This window comes from Colius striatus, chromosome 1 (genome assembly GCF_028858725.1).
Source record: "Colius striatus isolate bColStr4 chromosome 1, bColStr4.1.hap1, whole genome shotgun sequence".
Classification (NCBI taxonomy): domain Eukaryota; kingdom Metazoa; phylum Chordata; class Aves; order Coliiformes; family Coliidae; genus Colius; species Colius striatus.
The window spans coordinates 61399167-61421357 of record NC_084759.1 but is presented as its reverse complement, the minus strand read 5'-3'; the positions used below and the strand labels follow the sequence as shown (position 1 = coordinate 61421357).

General features: G+C 41.0%; 1 protein-coding gene across 1 annotated transcript in view; it reads right to left on the bottom strand.

Annotated features, from left to right (window-relative positions):
• TMEM255B (transmembrane protein 255B) overlaps positions 1-22191 on the bottom strand; it is a 66344-nt gene that overhangs the window by 29866 nt on the left and 14287 nt on the right. The window contains exon 4 of the mRNA XM_062020567.1: positions 5136-5225. Within this exon, the coding sequence (XP_061876551.1) occupies positions 5136-5225 (90 nt within the window). The remainder of the gene's footprint in view (positions 1-5135; positions 5226-22191) is intronic.

The window sequence follows — 22191 nt, the reverse complement described above, 5'->3', positions numbered from 1 at the left end:
TTAACATACATAAGGAGAAGACAAATATCTAAAGTTTAGTTTCTGAACTCTCAAATCCATACCCAGCTGATAACACTTCAACAGTCCACAAGGTACACTTAAACCATGTGGGTGAAGATCCTATGCTAGGGATAAGTGTTCTAGTGTCCTCCAGTCTAGCTACAGGTTCATCTCAGGGCTATATGCCTGGTAATATGCACTATTTAATTCATTCCTGAAGCCACTGCTACCAAGAGGAAGAAATTAGATCAGCTGAAAATGAAATTAAATTAACATGACATAGAAGTGGCTTTGCAAAAGAAGAGAGGAATCCAAGGGATAACTTAACACTGCCTTGTTTGAAGTGCACTTTAGATCTCATGGTGGACAAGCAAATCTGCCTTTGCACAGCACCGTCCTTTTCCTTATACACATATCCCTCTAACATCCACATGAGTTTTGATAACTTCAGCCATCAGCATAAAGCTGGCATGTAGACATAAAGAGTGCAAAATAGGAGCCCAGGACTGGAGCTTGACTCTTTCTGCTCTAATTCTTGCACATCTGAAATGTTGAGAACAGCCTGTGAGTATCTGCTATCTTAAATCACTGTTGTCTCTGCTTTCAGGCAGGATGGGATTTGAACCTTTGTTTGATGTGAGTGATGTCATGCCTTAGGCACCAAGAAGCCTCTCCTCTATATATAGTCACATTAAAATACTTCAGCTAGACAAGATCACTTATCATGTGTATACACAATATATTTCAAAGAAGACACTGCAACACATCTTCATCCCAAAGGCACTACGTTTGGGATCCAGTTTCCTTCAGAATAACTACTGTTTACAGAACTATGCTGCATCACAAAAAAAATGACAGGTGGTCTCAATCCTTTGCCATTTCACTACTATGATGTAAGGCAATCTGTAACAAGAATAAAGAAGTACCCAGATCTCCATAAACAAAGCAATCATTTGTCTTTGTGCTTTCTAGTGAAGATGAACAAACCCCACTGATCTTGAGCAGGACAAACTTATGGAGAAATTATTTCTTTTCCCTTCTCTGAACCAGTTGTCCCAACATTTCACATTCTACCCCCTTCTTACTTACAGACAGTTAAGAAAGCTCTGTAATGGACTAGGAACTATCTGTATAAAAATAGAGGCCTGAAACAGATCCAGATGCTCTTCTCAGGCTCTTATAACATGATTTCCTTTAGCAGAGGCCTGTTTAGGATTTGGTTCCTAATACAGTACCTTATCACAGTGTTCTCTCAAATTGCTAGTAATAAAGTAAGGAACTAAGCCATATTGTTGGCTACCTGCAAAAGTACATCTGATTATTCCACCAGTTTGTTTGTCACTTCACCACTTACGTTCAGAAGTTGTAACCATCTTAGAATCCTTCAAAAGGCCATCATCCGTTATGTTATCCAAGCATTCATTCAAAGATACGTCTATTCAGCTGACCCAGACTAAAAAACACATGGGGGCTGCTTTTAGGAGGCCTCTGAAATGACAATTGCAGAAGATCGCTTTGGAAGCACTTCGAAGATATTTAGGTACACAGGCCTTGGCCAAACTCTTCACTGGACCTTATAGCTCTCCATGGTAGAATCCAGCTTCTACCACAAGAGGACAGTGCTTATGTGCAGCAACTCTGATCCATAGATTTACATTGTTCCATCATTGCCCCACAATAAATCAAACTCTTAAAAATCACTTCCTTTTAAAGCCAGTTCGTGTCTGACCATAAACTGCATTAGAACAGAACTTCAGCTAAGAGGATGTAGCAGTAATTAATGATAAGCCACATAAGGGTCATTATCCAAGTCTTAGGCTTTTTAAATACAGAAAATTCATCTCAGTTCATCCTTAAAACAAAGCCAAAAATATTAATGAAGTGGCAACTAATAGAGCACTCAAACCTTTTTATTATTTTCTGCTGGACAATTTAGAAGAAAAATCTAGAGCATCTTTAGAAACAGTTGAACCTGAATTTCAACTCTTTCACTGTATTCTGTTAGTTTTTGTATAGCATCAATACCAAATCCTGCATCTGAGCTGGAAGAACCCAGCGCAAGCTGACTAGGTAGCAGCTTGGCAAGGAAAAAGACAAAGAGATGTGTCTGTGGGCAAGTTGAACACATGTTATCAGGCTGCTTTTGCAAAAGTGCTGGGCAACTGTGTAACTGTGTACTGGGTTGTTTTAGCAAATCATCACCTGAATGCTCATGTCAGTATGGTGTCCTATTTTAATCTCTTTCCAATATAATAAAGACCTTGATAGATTACAGTATGACCAGTGGATGGCCATTGCTGTATCTTCTGGTGTTCTCATTGGTATTATCCCAAGCTCTTCAACTCTTTTTCTTTTTTCATGGATCCCCTCTAATAAATCTGTCTGGATATGATCTATGAATTCCACTCAACAAGATCAAAAAGCATTTCTCACAGTTAAGCAGAGAGAACTTCCCCACTCTGAGCCCTTGGTTTCTCCTAGAGCTTTAAGGCATGTCCAGGTCTCTTTTTATCCTGTGCTATAGGAAAAATGTGACTGGTCATGTGTCAATACTGACGTTCCATGATTCCCAGCTGAGCATATGGAAAGGTGGTACAAAGCACTTGTCTGCACAACCTAAAATATTTGCCCATGCTTTTGCTACTTGTTGTCTTCCTCACCTGAAGAAGCTCTTGCAGGCAATTTCCTTTCTTTGTAAATGGATTTCTTCCTGCTGACTATGGGGTTAACAGCAAAGCTAAAGATGATGTGGCAATGGTCAAGGCTTGCAGTCATGGACAGGAAAGTAGCAGCTACTGCAGAGGATGTATATGTGAGGCGGGACATGGGGTCTCCCATGTGGTGAGTGGAGGCTGTTGAATGATGTCCATTAGCTGTTGCATAACTGGGCTATTTTCATCTGCTAAATAACAAAGTGTCTCCAGCAAATACAAATAATGGACCTCTGTGATCACCATATTTTTCTGAAATGACATCCCTGCATGTTAATTCCAGCTTTGATTTGTTTCATTCGATTCTGGCTTCTTTCTTTTTTTCAAGACAGCTGAAAGGACCAATGGCAAAATTAACTTTACACAGTAAATTACATCTGCATTATTTTTAAAATAAGCTACTACTATTTTAAATCAAGCTACTTATCCTTCAGTGTTCTTAATTTTCTAAGTGCTGTGCTCCAGAGCTTTCTACTAAGCAAAGTGTTTTAAAATGAATCTTAAATAATTTAAATATCTCTTTCCTGGAAGAATTTTTGTCAATTTTAAGCCTTCTTGGGAAGAAAATAAAACAGAGAAAGTATTTCATTATTCTATCCACTGTTTTACAAGGAGCAAATGTGCAACAGTAATAGCCTTCATTCCACAGCAGGTAGACACTAATAAAAATCTATAATAACGTGATTTATTCTCTTCTCAACTCTCCCAACTCAAAGCTAAAAATAAAATGAAAATCAGAAGATATTTCATATTCAAACTGATGTGAAGGATGCTCTATTGTTATTCTGATGCCTACTTCAGCTTAAGCTAGTAGTCCTGCTTCTCTGGAGGTTTTGCAAGCCTCCCTGGACACATTCCTGTGTGATCTGATCAAGATGGACCTGCTTTAGCAGGTAGGTTGGACTAGATGGTCTCTAGAGGTCCCTTCCAACCCCTACCACTATCTGAGTCTATGATTCTGTAACCCAAGTAAAAGCAGGCTACTTCAGCATCACGCAGAGTCTATATAGCACAGACCACAATTACAATCCAAAGTGTCCACTCATGCTCACATTGCACAATTCAGTTGTTCATACCAAAAGATGCCTTCTTCCTTGTGCAAAGCACCTGAAGTTCTGAAGCCTACGTTTAAAGCCCTCTTCAACAACAATAAAAATAGAAATCCATTTACAACTTCATGATCCAAATCAGCAAAAGCCTAATTATTCTGATGCATTTGCTAACAGAAAATTAAGTAGAGTTCTATTCATGCCTGTAGTGTTATACTGTCTCTCAATGAACATAAGCAGAAAGATGAACAGGCTTGTGATAGTTCATAGCAATGAGGGGACCATATATCATCATACTTGCTGTAATGTGTAGCATACTACATCTGACTCTAGTGCCTATTAAAACATATAACTAATTGTTTCTTGATGCTTTTGTAAACCAAAGCTCAATTAAAAGGTTGGGTTTAGACTGGGTTTTAAGTATTCTATCACCAAAGATAGAAGAGCAAACCACATATCTAACATGAACTGGTCTATTCAAATGGCCCCACAACCCAGACTGTCCTGTGCTTCTATTAATTCTTTCTGTTTAATATTTTAATTTTAAATTCAAGAGACAAAATTAAACCCTTTGTTCTAAGTTTGTCTAGCACTTACATAAGAAGGTCATGAGAAAAACTCCTAGGCACTCATAGACTTAATGAACTACTAGTAACCCTAATGCAACTGCAGTACTGTGACCACCTAGATATGTCCTCATGAAGCAGAGATAACAATAGGTTTGGATGAAGAAGGAGGACTGGATTTTGAAGACACACTGGAAATAGTAATTGTTCTAGTTAATTGACTCACCAACCCTTTGGTGGCAAGCAGATGGTTAATTATGGGTTATGTCACTCAGTAGGTTCCTCCTTCACAATACCTCCAATCCAAGCCTGCCACTTCCTTTGCTGTTTTTTGCTCCAACAAAATGTTATTTTTGTGCTGTTGTGATATGCTTCCCTCTAAAGATCCCATGGGGACTTCTGAAGCTCATCACTCTCTGGAGTGTTCCAAATCCTTACTGTGCTCACAAAGCCTTTATGCAAAAGGAAACAAATGCTGGTGATGGCTGAAGTGTCTTCCCTTTCTGAAGTAGGCATGCACTTCAGCACACCTGTAATTTACATCACCTCTGTACTTGAAGTGGGAAGATTAGATGAATAAGAGATGAATGAGAAATGAATGAGAGATGAATAAAGCAGTTGGCATCACCTCTGAGTATTGGCATGATGGGTTCTCCTTTAATTTTTTTGCCAAGGGACATTTCTCCAACAAAGAGAGTTATCAAAAAAACCTAAAACCCCTACACATAAAATAAAAGTAAGCACTTTCCTGATAGGAATGACAAAAGTAGTAAAGAAGTGAAATATGACAGAAAAATTGTTATACTTACTATGTGTCGTGCTGCAAACACTCCATCAACTATTGCACAACAGAACGCTGCTACCACGCCAAAGCTGATAAACACGATGGAGGCTACTAACTGCAAAGAGAAAAACGGATTGAGTAATGTTTTCAACAGAATTCTTTTCGTAAAATAATTGCACTATTTTTTATGGTATTCTTAAACAACAGTACCCCCTGCTGTAATCTACTTTCGATCAGTATTGCAGGATTCTGGTCATGCACTAGAAAAAAGGCAGAAGTTCTTGATGCTGAGTTGACATACCATCAAGTCTACTAGAAAAGCTTAAATCTTTCTAGAGGAAATTAGGTCAGCTTGTAAGAGTTATTAAATTCATTTAATATGATTTTTTCTAAATCAACCTACTTAATCAAAGAGCAATGGTGTCTATAGGAAGCATAGCAAAAGGCCATGTTACTCTTGGCTCACTTCAATCTCTAGAGCTTTACTGCAGTGGTAGTAGTTCATGCATATAAATAAAGACATTGTAATAAGTTAGTAACTATTCCATGAAATTTCACTTTTGTCACCCCAAATAACTTATGATAACTTATGCCATGACAAAATCAGAGACTCATACAACTGCCACCTCTGGGAGGGCTAGAGTGTGCTGCCTGGGTCCCTGCCCTTGTTGGGGCTCCCAGACTGCCCCTCAGTCTCAGACTGGGCATGGCAGAGCACAGCTGTTATAGAATCATAGAATCATTTGGGTTGGAAAAGACCTTCAAGTTCATCAAGTCCAACCACTAATGTCAAACTTCCAAGCCCACCATTTAACCATGTCTCTCACCACCTCATCAACACAACTTTTAAATATCTCTAGGGATGGTGACTCCACCACCACCCTGGGCAGCCCATGCCAGTGTCTGACAATCCTCTCAGTGAAAAAGTTCTTCCTAATCTTCAATCTAAACCTCCCCTGGCACAACTTGAGCCCATTTTCTCTTGTCGTGTTATTTGTTACTGGAGAGAAGAGACCGACTCTCACCTCACTACAGGCTCCTTTCAGGTAGCCGTAGAGAGTGATCATGTTCCCTCTCAGCCTCCTCTAGGCTAAACACCCCTAACTCCTTCAGTCACTCCTCATCAGACTTGTTCTCCAGACCCTTCACCCGCTTCATTGCCATCTGTGGACACACTCTGGCACCTCAGCGTCCTTGTAGTGAGGGGCCCAGAACTGAACACAGCACTTGAGGTGCGGCCTCACCCATGCTGAGTACAGGGGGACAATCGTTTCCTTGGTCCTGCTGGTCACACTAGTACATGTCCCAGTTGCAGCACAGACAGTGCACTGCCTTTGTTGGCCTACCAGCCATAGCTTCAGACTTCATTCTACCTCCCAAGCTGCCTCATTCATTAAGTGTTACTAACTCTTAATCAACAGCGCTACTCCAGCACAAGTGGAGGTGGTATGGAGGGCTTGGGGGAAAAGGCCATGCAGGTTGGGCATGCTGAGTCCCCTGCTAGCAGCGCTCACTTCATCTCCAAGGATGGCTCCAGCAGCAACCACAGGGCTAGCATAACCCCGGACATTGCAACCTCACTTCTCAGTTCACTCTGAAGAGAGCACTAGGAGTTGGAAATGCCAAGCACTTGTATGCATCCTCGTCAGAGACCAGTCAGTGTGCTCTTAGCACACACTCTTGAGATGACACTGGCTTGTTCTGAGGGCAAGATGAGATGGAGTTCTGAAAGAGAAAGCTTGTGTACACCTGGCAAGGAGCTCTACTTGGGCTCCTTGAGGAAGGCCTGCTGTCACTCCTTCCTCTCTCAGATTAGAGGTGTTTGTGATTTGAGGACTCTGTTCCTTGAGTTTGGAAGAGTGGGTACCTGCCACACATAAGATGAACCTAGTGTACACTCTCTGGTTGTGTTTTAAAGATGAACCTGCTTCTGCAGGGGGGGTTGGACTAGATGGTCTCTAAAGGTCCCTTCCAACCCCTACATTCTATGATTCTACGATTCTATAATTCTATGATAATTTAATATACATCTCTCAAGTCTGACCTTTTGATATATCCTATATGATAGGTTAATTTTAATTTACAACAGTATTAAACCACAATTAATAGCCATAACAGATTAAAAAATTTACTTGAAAACTGACAGAATAGCATCCTTAATTGATAAAGCACATGGACCAGGGTTTCAGTTAAGAATTTGGAACCTCTTTGTCATTTACTAGTCACTAATTGCTCCTTCACAACATGTATTTCAGAAATGCTGGTATAGATTACCAAAATGACACCCATATCTATGTAACCTAAATACTCTTTCCACATGTGTAGAATTTGTAAGGCATCACAATCCCACTTGAAAAACAGACTCTTTAGCTTATGTTAAGCTAAGAACACCATAATATCAACTCTGACAATAAATTGATGGCTGCCAACATCACCAACAGCATTGGCAACTTCTGCAGAAAAACTTGTCTTGAGCAAGTAGGAAATTACAGCCATATAAGCTCATAATATTAGACACACTGGTCAAAGCAATATCAAACATTGAGTTCTCAGTGATTCAGCAAAAAAGTACAAAGTAAAAGAAAAAAAACCACAGTTTTCAAATGTTTTTTTGATACAATCTTTTAATTTCTCATTAGCTCATGGCTTTTAGAGCACATAAGCACCAGGATTGCTGTGAAACCAAAATCTTCAGAAATAGCTGAAGCTGGTGGTACTGGGTGATCTTGGGAACTTGCTGCATTCCCCCTGCAGCCAGCTCCATCCTGCCATAAGAAGTCAGGAACTCAAAGAAAGCACTGTTGGTTGCATCACCTTTCAACCTCTGCTATCCCTTATCTCTCCAGCATGGCAGGTCACGTCTCGTGAATCTGGCTGTCTAAGGATCTTGGCATGCAACTCATCAGATCAAGAAGGCTGTGGGCTCCTTGTAAAGATCTATCACTGCAGACCAGTGGGCTGTGCTGCCCTGTGTCAGCTGCATTTGCTACAGACCTTGACCTCTTTATTTGAAAAAGCAGCAGTGTTTAAAAGTTCAGCTTAAGTCATTATTGTCTGATGCCTCTATCTTGTTTTTCAAGTCACAGCAATAAATCAAACAATTAGTGGAATTAGCCAGCTGTTTCTAAATTGCCAGAACTCAGGATGAATTTACTGGAAGCTGACCTCAAGGCGACTTTTTATTTCACACATGAGCAACTTATTGATGATCTACAATCCCCAACCCAACATTTTTCACTCATGAAGATAGCTTAAATCACCTAATGAGTGTGCTGGCCTTTCAGTTTCACCATATATCTGTAAAAGACTGCATATAAAGGTGCACAGTAAACTCCAGTATAGACAGGAGCTATGCAGCTGGCTTTGCACTCCTCAGTCATATTGGTGATCATCTATCCATTCAAGAAGTTGCCTGCAAGTCAAAGGTTGTCAGCTAGAGTTTCCTGCTCTTATCCATGCCTATTAGCAATTACTTCAGTGAGTAGCCCCTTTGAATCTAAGGGGACCATTTCTTGATTGAGGTAACATTATTACAATTCTGAAGTGGTAGAATTTGACACTCAAGAGGTTTCTATGACTTAAATTGCCTTATATAGGTATTTGAATGATAAAAGAAGTAATACAAGAACAACAACAACAAAAATAATAAAATAATATATTTATACTCTTTCTCAAACCTCTCATTGTTTCTTGTGAATGTGAGAAACACATCAACAAAGTACAAAACTAATTGCATCTAAAAATTGCAGCCAAGATAGCCAAATCAAGAGGTGCTGTAAATTCAAATCCTAATTTTTCTGAGTGGTAGGTGATGGCTCAAGTTGTGAGTTCATGAGCCTAATAGTGTCAGGAAGGGAATGCAGCACAGTTCCTTTAAATAGAGAGAAATCTTATTGACAGGTAAAAGAAAGAGCACTTGAAAATAAATAAATACTGATTCCTCATATCATTTCATCTCCACTTTTAACAGCAGTAGGTTTCATGTAGGAAAACTATTCATTATTTCATAAAATCATAGAATGGTAGGGGTTAGAAGGGACCTCCAGAGATTATCTAGTCCAAGCCCCCTGCTAAGCATATGTATAGTATAGTATATTTATAACAATATATTTTAAGAGTTAGTCAAGAAATAGTTTTGCTCTTACTGATCCACTGCTATGCTGCCAGGCTTCTCTACAGCTGTTATTATATCAGAACGTGTTTATTCCTCATTCTGGTACAGAATACAGTAATTTGGTTATTTACAAGGGAACTATGAAGACAGTTGTTAAACACTGAAAACTACTCTGGGCCCAATAATCAAACTCAACAGTTAGCTGTTTAACAGAGGTGTTCTAGCAAAAGGGAGGGCAAAATAGCACTTGCAATGAGGGACTTTTGCACACAGTATTCCCTAGAGATCTGTTACTCCATCATCAATCAGAAATATGAGAACACTCAAAAATGCAAAACTAGTGAAAAGCTGGACTGCTACATTCTCTCATGTTGCCTTCTTTCAGAAAAGGCATGCATTTTGTTGCAGAATTCATTGTCATCTTAGGCAACCCCTTGCCCTTCCTCAAGCATACAGCACCACAGGCTGCAATGTTACCCTCCCATGCATGTAAGCCCAGCAAAGGCAACACAGCCAGGGGACAACCTATGGCCATGGAAGCTGGTCATGGACACTGTTCAGCTGTCAGAAATGCACCTGGCATGGGCATTTGGCAACCAACCATCTCTCACATCAATTTCCAGGCTTGGTTTCAGAGTTCAGAGTTGGCCACAGACCAATCCCAATGGGGAGTCTGATGCAGCTGCTCTGGCTGCAGCCACGCTCTCAGGCAACCCCAAAACCTCAGGTCCCCAGACACTTTGTGTGCCGAATCACAAGCTACTGGCACAGCGTCCCCACTTTGTGACATGCGGAGATGTGCAGCCAATATTTTCCAGCAGACATAGAAAATCACATGTCTCACCAGCATGAGCAACTGCTTGCCATGGGCTGGTACCTTGCTAGCTGTTCCAACAAGCCTGTGAAACGCCACTGCTATGCTTGCTCCAGGTCTCCATTCTCGCACATACCTGGATTCCTCATGACTCTAATTTAGCCCTTCACTTGTTCTCAGTTAAAAAGCACAACTGCTGAGATAATGACAGTCATTTCTAGGACCAGATGCTGTGTGAGGTGCCTCATTCTCTCAATTAAGACTAAGTAGATCTGAGACTTTGGAAAATGTATGGATTTACTATTTTTTTTTCCAAAGTCACCTTGGTACCAGACATAAGTTACATTACATCTAACAGCCTTGCTTCACTCATGCTAAATGGCTACTTTTGCACTGCATAGCCTCCAGTGTCTCCAAGTGCTGTGGTGTTTCACCAAGTCTCTCTGGGATTCTTTTTTCCAAGCAGGGAAGAAGCACAATTACTTTGCTCTGCAACATGAGGCTTTGCAAAAGGCTATGTAAATGTTATGCCACAGGTTAGCAAAACCCTTTTTATCTGCACATAGGTTCAAGCAAATGTATTTGGAAAATAAATGCATGGGGCTGTTGTAGGGCCATTTCTGTGGGCCTTTTTTACTGGTTTGATTTCAGCTCAGAACTTAAGATATGGTTAAATAAATCTACTGCACTTTTTCAGTACACTCAGGCTGAAGAGGTATGAGCAGAAGTTTACAAAAACTGTAGCACAAATCCCAAAGAGTGAGTGACTTTCCACCCTTGGTGCAATCTCAACCAGCAGCTGCATCTGTTACCATGGCACCTCAGCAGGGCTGTAGATTAATAGCCCTGCCCCCCCCAAAAAAACCTAAAACAATTAATCTCAGTGCATTGCATTTCAGATGCTGCTCTCAACTAGATGCTGCCTGTCTTGTGAGGTGGGACAGTGTAAAAGAACTTTTAATTGTGAGTTAATTTCCTCTAATTTGTAAAGTCCTCTCTTGTGTGGCCCCTCCTTCTTCCCCAGTATCCACTTTTTCCCCCTGCCCTTGGGACAGAATTTGTGTTGCTGTGATGAAAACAAAGCTCAGGCAAGGCTCCTACTAAACTGGTTTTCACAACTACGCTAATGAAGAGGTTTTTCACTACACCAGGTAACGTGCTTCATAATTTACAACTTGCCAACTTAATCTTTCCAAAAGTTGGTTCTCCAGTAAGATCACTGCTGTAACTGAGGCTCTGATGGAGGGCTGTGACACCACAGGTGTAGCACGACATGATATGGTTATGTCATGGTCGTTATTCATTAATGCCAATTCCAGTCACAGCACTAGTTACAATGATACAAATTTCTAACAACGAAAGACTTGGACTGCCTAACCTATGCCTAAAGAACTGTGTCCTAGCCTGGCTTCCAGATGGAGGAGGGAAGAGAAAATAAACACAAAATTAAATCAGAAAACTGTAAGGAAAGATGAGCAGTAGACCCAGTGCAAATGACAGGGTGAGACCCTGTGGCCAAGAGAGAAGGGAAGGAGCTAGAAGTGCTGGCAGCTGCTATTAGGTTGTCTCACCTATGTCATGTAATTTGCACTCCTAGGGACTACCAAAGTAAAAGCAAAGTTTTAGCCGTGATGAATAAATGATAAGGACTGGGGTTATTTTGGTGTTTGTGGTCAGGCAGACTTTTCTTTCACTGCCTGTGAGGAAGGTTGCTGTTTTCCATTATTGTGTCAGGGATAATTAGGAAAACTAGCAACATGAAAAGGCCAGTCAGTGTAACACAGGCAGGAGAGACGTCCCATGAGAAATTTAAACAACCTCGCATGCATAAAGAGGCAGAATTAATTAGATAAACAAATGTTGAGGAAGAATACAGAACCCACATGAGAGACATCAATTATTATGCTACAGAGAAAAAAGGAGATCTAAATCCACTTTCAAATTAATGGTGGCATTTTAATTCAGAAAATTTCTCTTTTTTTCTTGCCCCACATCCTGAAGAGCAGAATGGTGAAAGGCAGAATTCAGAATATCTTTTCATATGCCTTAGTTACTCGCAGTTAATTTACCTCATATGCAGGCACAGTTAGTGCTTATTGCTTTCTCTTTTTGTCTTCAAGCAGTGTTGATGCTCAGCTTTTGCAGGTCATTCATCAATTATACTACTCACACAGGCAGGAGACCGCAGAAATGTCCATGGACAGAAATTGTGCCACAAGGTGACCTACTGGTCCCAGCTCTCCTCCAGCCCAAGAAGGCTGATGCAGCACAGTTGAGTAAGACAAGAAAGGGAGCACAGGTTCTGAGTTTGCTTACTCCATCTCCTCTAGACACATCTTTAGGGCAGGGATTGTCTCTTTATTGGTCAAATGGACTTGTTGAGTTATTGGGAACTTTACTTGTGCCATTTGCTAAGACAGTTAGTTATGGAGATCCAGGAATTTAGCATTAGATCATGACAACACACACTCAGTGTTGAGTGATGGATGTGCTGGGTCCCATGGTAAGAGGTGGCTCACACAGCTTGCCATTTCTCTTTAAGGCATGAAAGCCCATAGTTCAAAACTGCCCTTTAATAGCCTTGTTGTTAAGCTCCTCACAAAGCTTCTCCAGCCATCCACACACAGAACATCTCTCCTGTTCTCCTTGCCTTCTCCCTGTCAGTTAGCAGTGGCTATGCCGGTCTCCCAGGTGATGAATACAGCAGCTTAACTCTTTTGCAACTCCAGTTATCTAGAAAAGTGGCATGGAAACATTTTGCCTTATCATTGTACTGTCCAAATAAAAACCTCATATGTTAACTCTTGATAGTTCCCTAGTCTAAGTCTCTTTATTGATCTCACCCTCTAGAAGCGCTCTCTTGAGCATAAATCCCTAATTTATACCAATCCTCTTTGCAGTACTCTTTCTATAATTTATCTTGTCTTTCTTTATAACCTGATGATGCATTTGAGGATCCAGTTTCTGCAAAGGATGTTATATGAAATAAAGATGAATTTTCCTGTATTTTTATCCTCAATAAATGGAAGAATGGTGGGAATTAAATCAATAACCACTATGAGAAAAAGTTATTGAGAAGAGCTACCTGATTGATATATTCTTTCTTCTCTCATAATCTAATATTAGATACAAAACCAGACCTAAACCAGCCAGACAATTATTTCAAATTGTTTTACAAGCAAATCTTTACTAGAATGACCAATCTACTAAATGAAATAACCTATATTAAGCAGTTTCTGTGCACTTAGACTTCAAAACTGGCATCATCATTACAATGCAACCGGAGAACGAATTTGATATGTGTGGAAATGCACACATATTAAATTCAAGATAACTCATTCTCTGATGGGTAAATGTTTGTCTTGACTCAGTTAAAAATGTCACCACTGATGATGCACTCCCAGGTCTCCTGGGAGTTTGAGAGAGTGTTAGCCAACAGAGTCCAGCAGATGTTATTAAAGCAAGGTTGGAAGAACAGATTGAATTGTACTTGGTTCAAATTTTCCAACTCAAGAAACAGAAGATGGCCTAAACCAGTTTGGGTTGGTTTTGGTTCCCTTTCCTAGGGCAGCATTAGTTTTATTATTAGTGATTTTTTAAGCTCCCACAGCATCTGAAGACCCCTGTCCATATCCCAGTAACCAGAGTTACTGATTTCCTTCTAGCATCAGCATATATCAGCATCACTGAGCTCATTCAAACGGTACTGTTACATTTTCTGCCTAGTCTGAGCTGATACAACCATCCTAATGATTGACTCCCTCCAGTTTGAGCAGGTAAAAAAATATAAGCTTTGTTCTACCCATAGTTTAGCTACTTTTAAAAAGATTTGTTTAAACAGCTGCTCCACTTTCAGCCCATTAAACAGGGTGCTGACCATACAATCAAACCCTTTGACCATTTCAGCTTCTTACTGCTAGGCAGAGGAGCACTGGGGCTTCCCAGAGCACTTCAAATGTAGTCTGCTTTTACAGGCAACATTGCTTTTCAGACATCTTCTGGTTTGGTGAGTCCTGGTCTCCCTATTCCAAAGTCACTTTCAGAATCTGAATTGGCATCCCCAAATTATTACTTTGTTTCAAAAGCTGCCTTTTAGCAATGTACTTTTTCATTCATTTCCATCCTTTTTACCATCCTTTTTAGCTTTTATTTCATAGGGATGTGTTGCTGTTTTCTATGTCAAATCACATGAACTGGTTCCAGATGACTTTTGAGACCAAAATTATTGGGATATTTGGTATTATATCCTCTTTACTTGATTCACTTGTGCAGATACCGACTGGGGGATACCACAAATGGGAACAGCATGCCTTCAGAAAGCAGATAGGCCTGTATTCAGAAATCAGCCAGGCTCTGCTCAGTAGAAGTGCAGGGTGTGAAACCTGAGTATGCATTTCTGAAACAGGAATGTCGCGATGCTCCATTCAAAGTGAAGCAATAGTTTTTATCCAGGCTGCTGGATGGTACCAATTGTGGTAAAGTTGCTAAGAAAATTATCCAAAGGGATAGATTTTATTATATATAACTCCAGCTTCTTAAAATCTATTTGTCTCAAACAGTTATGTGTGCACCTCTGCAATCAACGGAGAGCCAGACACTTCCAGATACCTTCAACAGCTACTGTAGAATGGGTTTAATTACCTTCTGATGGCATCTGGTTTTTTACCCCCTGGCTATAGAGGGAACCTAGATGAGGATGTCTCTGGGCTGCCAAAACCAACATCTTGTCAATATTTCTTTCACTCCCTTGATGTTGACTGCTCTGATTTGCACTTTCTCTTCTCCACTTTGGAACTTTCCTTCAGTCATTTGCCTGGGACTCGCAAGGGAGGGAGGGAAGCAATGTGGAAGGAGAGAAGGATGCTTGGGACTTGATGAAGACGAAGTAACATTATACAGAAAAGAAAAAGAAATCATCTGGATTTCATAGGTGGAGTTCAGTAGCAAGCCTTAATCCAGTAGGCACTTCAAACTGGTAAGAACTCCCTCTTGCAAACATCAACAAAAGCACTTATCTAAGAACCGTTAATAAAGGTTACAGGCTTAAGGATATCAAATACAGTCAGGAAGCAAAAACTAAACACCACACTGAAAGGAAAGAGGACAAAAGTGGAACACAAATTTAGGTTCACTGATCATTGGTGCTGACATTATAGGAATCCATCGCATATCTCTTTTCATGGATCCTCTTTTATTGATTCAAATGGAACAAGCTCTCATCACTTACACTGAAGTAGCTGTTCAGAGCAGTACGAGGACAATAAACCAAATAGCCCGCTATCTGTCATAAAAGTTTATGATTCCTGGTAAAAAATGGTGGAACTGACACAGATTGAGGCTACCACAGCTGACACTGTTTTAGTAGCAGAAACTTTTTTTTTTTGCAGTAGGAATTTTTCTCACAACAAAGTCTGTTAATGTCCTTACAAATCCTCTTTCACATTACAGTGTCTGCATTAGTTTCTCAAGACACATTTCCTTATCAGAAATGCATTACAATTAAATCACGAGCTTTCACGCAGTAAAGTTCTACCTGCAGAGCCTGGAAGATTGTATCTGGCTAACAGGGATACTCATCTGTTTAATTTGATCTCTCTCTTCAACAGAAGGATCAGAACTCACCTGCCTAACTTTCTCCACCATGCACATATGAGCACTTACCCCATATTCCTTACCCAGACTTCTTATCCCCTGCTCCTGCTTGGTGAGGAGAGTAATCAATTTATTTATTGTTCCACAAACACATTTCATGGGCCATAAAGTTTTCTTTTGTTTTCAGCTGTGTGACAATAATGCTTTCATTACATAAACAGCACAAGGAAACAAATTGGCAGTTGAAAAGTGTCCTGTTATGCCCTTAATTCTGCATGCTGTTTCCAAGCACAGATCTTAAAGGAATCACCTCCCATAAGACTTTCACTTAATAAGATGGAAGATGTAAAAAGAATAGCGCCAGCCTTTGAAGACTGGAGTGTCAAAAATAAGCTGTGCTGATGCATGTATATTTTCATACATATGCATGTATGTATGTATGTATGCATGCATCTCCCTTTTGTTTCTATAGAATTTAAGCTTCCAGAAGCAAATTGAAGCCATTCTGTTTGCCAAGAAAGCTCTCCAAATAGAAGCCAAAGTCTCTCCTAAATTTTTCCTGAAGTAATAAATTTTCATTTTCTTTACAAAACATAGTAGTTTCTTATCTGAGACTCAGCTAATGCTGTGTTAGTTCACAAGCTGAGGAACTTGGGAGCAGGTAAGACCTCGGGCTGGTACAACCAACAGACAAGCACAGAGCTGTATCATAGAATCATAGAATGATAGGGTTGGAAGGGACCTTTAGAGATCATCTAGTCCACCCCCCTGCAGAAGCAGGTTCACCTAGATCAGGTCACACAGAAACGTGTCCAGGCGGGTCTTGAAGACCTCCAAGGAAGGAGACTCCACAACCCCTCTGGGCAGCCTGTGCCAGGGCTCCCTCACCTGAACAGTGAAATAGTTTTTTCTTATATTTCAGTGGAACTTTTTGTGTTCCAGCTTTATCCCATTATCCCTTGTCCTGTTCCTAGCTACTATAGAAAAATGAAATGTCCCAACCTCCTGACACCCACCCTTTAGCTATTTATAAATGTTAATAAGATCTCCCCTCAGTCTCCTCTTCTCTAGACTAAACAGCCCCAGTTCCTGCAGCCTTTCCTCATGAGGAAGATGTTCCAGTCCCCTGATCATCTTGGTGGCCCTGCACTGAACTCTCTCCAGCAGTTCTCTGCCCCTCTTGAGCTGGGGAGCCCAGAATTGGACACAGGACTCCAGATGAGGCCTCACCAGGGCAGAGTAGAGAAGAAGAACCTCCCTTGACCTGCTGGCCACACTTTTCTTGATGTATCTCAGGATGCTACTGGCCTTCTTGGCCACAAGGGTACGTTGCTGGCTCATATTTAGCTTACGACTCCCAGGTCTCTCTCTGCAGAGCTGCTCTTCAGCAGGTCTCTCCCCAGCCTGTACTGGTGCATGGGGTTGCTCCTCCCCAGATGCAGGACTCTGCACTTGTCCTTGTTGAACCTCATGAGGTTCCTCTCTGCCCAACTCTCAAGCTGGTCGAGATCCTGCTGAATGGCAGCACAGCCTTCTGGGGAATCAGCCAGTCCTCCCAGTTTGGTGTCATCAGGGAACTTGCTGAGAACTACAAACGCTGCAGTGGCATCTCTCTAGGTATGTATGGAAACCCATATACTTCCTGTGGTAATTCACACAGTGAGAGCATTTCTCTTTGTCTTTGAGTCCCTGAACTTTGAAACGCTCAAGACAGTGTGGGGAAATTTATACTAACTTCGGGAATTAAATTCACTGTCAGCACTTAGACAATGGTTTCATGGCATAGTGAGTTAATACAGCACTTTAATCCCAGCAAAAACACAAGTCTTGTTCCCTTCTTCTACAGACTATTCTCTATTTTCAGCCTCATCAGTTTTGCTATGTCTGAAGCTTGTTTAGCCATGAACATTTAAACTCACTAATCCAGTGAAAACTACTGTTGACTAGGGCAAGGCAGAGAAGAAGGTGTTGGCAAGATAGAGGAAAGCAGGGAAAAGGGGAAAGGAAGAACTCTCTGTGTCAATGTATATATATGGAAATCCTCATTTTAAATGCACAAGGTCAGACAACTGAATTAAAAAAAAATTATTCAGTCCTTCATTCATGGAAGAGATCATACTAATAACAGCAAAATGTCTCTTATAATATTATACCAACTAAAATAAGTTATACACAACTTTTCCGCTGTTTACTTTTTTTTTCCCACCCCCATAAAATCTGATTTTGCTAGTCAACATGGCTTTACCAAGGGAAAGTCATGTTTGACCAACCTGATAGCCTTCTATGAAGAGAAAAACCAGGTGGATAGATGGTGGTAGTGCAGTGGATGCAGTTTATCTTGATTTCGTTAAAGCATTTGACATCGGCTCCCACAGCATCCTGGCGGCAAAACTGAGATAAGGTGGGCTGGATGATCAGGTAGTGAGGTGGATTGTTAACTGGGTGAAGGGAAAAAGATAGAGAGTTGTGATCAACGGGGCAGGGTCTAGTTGGAGGCCTGTATCAAGTGGAGTCTCTCAGGGGTGGTTGCTGGGACCAGAACTGTTCAGTATATTTATTAATGACTTTGATGAAGGAACAGAGGGTACTGTCAGGACGTTTGATGGTGATACTAAACTGAGGGGAGTGGCTGACACACCAGAAGGCTGTGCTGCTATCCAATGAGACCTGGACAGGCTGGAGAGTTGGGCGTGGAGAAATCTAATGAAATTCAACAAGGGCAAATGTAAAGTCTTGCATCTGGGAAAGAATAACCACAGGTACCAGTACAGGTTGGGGAATGAACTCTTAGTAGTATATGGAAAGGGACCTGGAGGTCTTGGCTACAGCAGGATGAGCATGAGCCAGCAATGTGCCCTCATGGCCAAGAAGGCCAATGGCATCCTGGGGTGTATTAGAAGGGCTGTGGGCAGTAGATCTAGAGAGGTTTTCCTCCCCCTCTACTCTGCCTTTGTGAGACCACATCTGGAATATTGTGTCCAGTTCTGGGCCCCTCAGTTCAAGAAGGACAGGGAGCAGCTGGAGAGAGTTCAGTGCAAGGCCACAAAGATGATGGAGTGGAGAATCTCCCTTACGATGAAAGGCTGAGGCAGCTGGGGCTCTTCAGCTTGGAGAAGAGGAGACTGAGGTGTGACCTCATTAATGTTTACAGATACGTAAAGGGTAAGTGTCAGGAGGATGGAGCCAGGCTCTTCTCAATGATGGCCAATGATAGGAAAAGGGGCAATGGGTACAAGCTGGAACATAAGAGGTTCCAAAGAAATACAAAGAATAATTTCTTCACTGTGAGGATGATGGAGCACTGGCACAGGCTGCCCAGGTGGGTTGTTGAGTCTCCTTCTCTGGAGACATTCAAAACTCACCTGGATAAGTTCCTCTGTGACCTACTCTAGGTGGTTCTGCTCTGGCAGGGGGGTTGGACTGGATGATCTTTTGAGGTCTCTTCCAACCCTTAAGAGTCTGTGATTCTGTGAAAACTTTCTTCTTTGAATTTCACTTGCCTTCACTCTGATGGTGCTTTTACACCATAGATGTACACCTGTCCTCTTCAGCTGAAACAACTGAATCTTCAAAGCATCTCTATTATCATCTTGCTTCTGCCCACAACTTCATAATATATTCTCCTGTGTTAAAAGGAGTAACACAGATTTTCCAGACCTACCATGGACAGACCACATTGAAAATCCTTCACAATTCCAAAAAATTAAAAAGAGATCACAAAGCTGATTTCTGTCAAACAAGGCCACTAACACCCAAGACTGCAGCATATTTATAGCACAAAAGGAGGCTGGACAGCCTATACCTAAGCTACCGTGCTGTAAACTTAAAACTAGGATTCTTTCTACCATAGTGTAGCTATCTAAAATTTTAGAGTCTAGTTTAAGTCACTCCTCAGGGCTCCAACCACTCGGGGCTCCAACCAGAACCTAAGGAGAGAAAAGAATGCCTCCAAAGGGCATCTCATTACAGAGGTCTAAGAGTGAGGTATAAAAGAGCAGTAAGATGCTCTCAAAGAATAAGCTGCTTGATATTACCAGCTAAGAAGATGCTGTTAAATTTTGAAAGGAATTCAGACACCTAAAGAAGAACTATGCCAAGTGTCAACCTATACTGAGTATCTTTACACAAATCTCCTCATCCATTTCTGAAACATGCAGTTAGATCACAACACAAAATCTAGTGTGCGTTTATGACTGAAAAGATGGCAGTAGGTCTTTTCAGTTTGAATAATTCTAAAGGTGATAAACAATACAAAGAAGATTGCTAATTCATTCCATTATTATTTTTAACATTAGCATTAATCTTCCCTGAACTATGTGAAATACGAGCACACAAAAAATAATCATTGCAAAAAGAGAAGTGCTATTGACTTTCTCAGAAACTTGAGTTTAGGAAATAAATAATACCTTGGCATATTATATAAAGTCAAAGATTGCCTTTACATGATCTGCATTTCAATTCCAGTAAAGACTTCTTCCATTTATTTGAGCAGGAACATCAAAGATAATCTCAAGAGATCTACAGAATTTCAATGGATTTTCTCTTTTTGTAAACAAGCTGCTTTAATTAGCTTAATATGTGATACAGAATCTATCGGCAATTTGCATCTTTGATCAAAATCTGCACTAAAGTCAGTTTCTTCCAGGATACTTGATTTGCATGAAAAAGTAGATCAAGAACAAGATGCTTTAACAGAGCAGGACAGGCTTTTTTTGGTGTACGTATTAACAACCATCACCTTTACACCAAATGTCCAGTGAGCATTTTCTGAGGGACATTTACAAGATACATTGGATTTTAAAAAGCAAAGAGGTTTGACTCTTCTGGAAACTGGCTCACACAGGTAACTCCTTCAGAAAAGCTTTTCTTCTGAAACAGATGTGAAGCCTAGTGGCAAGAAAATAACCAGCTAATATTGAAATGCTACCTCCCGTACATCTCAATGCAGAGTAGGAATACACGTGTTGTCAGGGAAGTCTATCAACTAATAACAGAAGAGAAAATGATTGCTTTGTTTCTCCAACTTCTGCCATAGTTGCTTTTCAGCACTTAATTTAAAATCTAATAATTGTTGACAGAGATTGGGAAGCAAACATATTAAGGCACCTGAATTTAGCAGCCCTTGAGAAGTCTGAATAAATAGCTTTGCCTCTTCTGTTTGTGTGCAAAGCTCCATGTTTTAACCTCCCTCACATTTTTTTATTCTGCTTTTGTCAGAAGCAATGTCTCCTCACCCAAAATCACAGCAACCATCTCTCTGAACAAGTCAAGGACGAGGTTGAGCAGCAGTGCATTAGATTTATCTGTGAGTATGTCCTAGACACGTCAGCAAGAAAATTAACTGGGTGTTAGCACAAAGAAAAAGCAAGCAAGCCTCAGCAATGGATGAATTCTGGTCTCAGACCTGCTGCAGACAATTGTCTTCATCGTTAAGTTGTATCGAGGTTGGCTCTAACTCACATCTCCTGAGGGGTTACTCAAGCTTCTCAGACCCTTCCTTGTCCTTTCTGTGCCCTTTGTGCTCCTGTCCCTCCTCTTACCCTGCTCCTGCCTTTGCTGCTCTCTGCTGCAGATGCGATGCTCTCAGGGCGACTCCTATGGCCCCACAGAGAGCTCTCCCAGGGAGCATTATGATACCACAAATGTTCAAAGCTCTGACACTTGCTGTGGTGCCCTTGCCTCTCACAATCACTCTGGCAGGCACCACAGTTTCAGCATGCTTGTTTTCAGCCTTGTGAACAGTATGTCTTGATGAGACTGGCATTGGAAAGACGTGTGAGTGGAAACTGTGAGGCAGCACTTGGTTTATCCATCAAGCTAAACAACAGGCATGGTGTCTTATCAACACTGCACATTTAAAGAGTACTTTGTTTCTGAGTGTTAGCCCATGCCACCTCCACATTTATCTGAGGAGAAACCTTTTTAAAGCACACTCTCAGTACTACTTAATGCTCTCAGATCAGCTCTGCTGCCATGAACCCCCTGTGCACCCAGCCTTCCCCACCTCTGCATGCAATTTCAGCATCTCATTTTCTAATTGGAAATACTTTGAACCGTAACGTGAGATGGTAAACAAGCAAGGATACTTCATGTCTTACAATCAAATCCATTTGATTTGAGCAGTATCATATTTTCCACGCATCCAGCTGGACTGTGTGCCTTTGGAACAAAACAACTTACAGCTATGCTCTGTTCTTCTACTCATGACCTCGTTTGCTGCGGGCAAGAGAGGCAAAAAAAGGAACGGCAACACATTTTTCTGCCATTTCTGCTGTTTGCCAGTTAGAAACATCCCAAATCAGTGCAAATCTTTAGTCAAAGGGAAATTTTGTACTGCTGGTGCCAAGTTCTGCATAGCAGAGCCAAGAACAAATGCTAAGAGATGAAGTGAAATCATGCTAGTCAATGAAGCAAAGCCTGCTCTGCAAGCAGTAGTCCCTTTGAATTAAGGGTTATACCTTGGTCAGCACATTGAACTCCTACTGCGGGCCCTGGGATGCCAAGAACAAGGTCAAAGAGGTCCAGCATTATTAACGTTGTATTTTAAGAACAAACCAATGT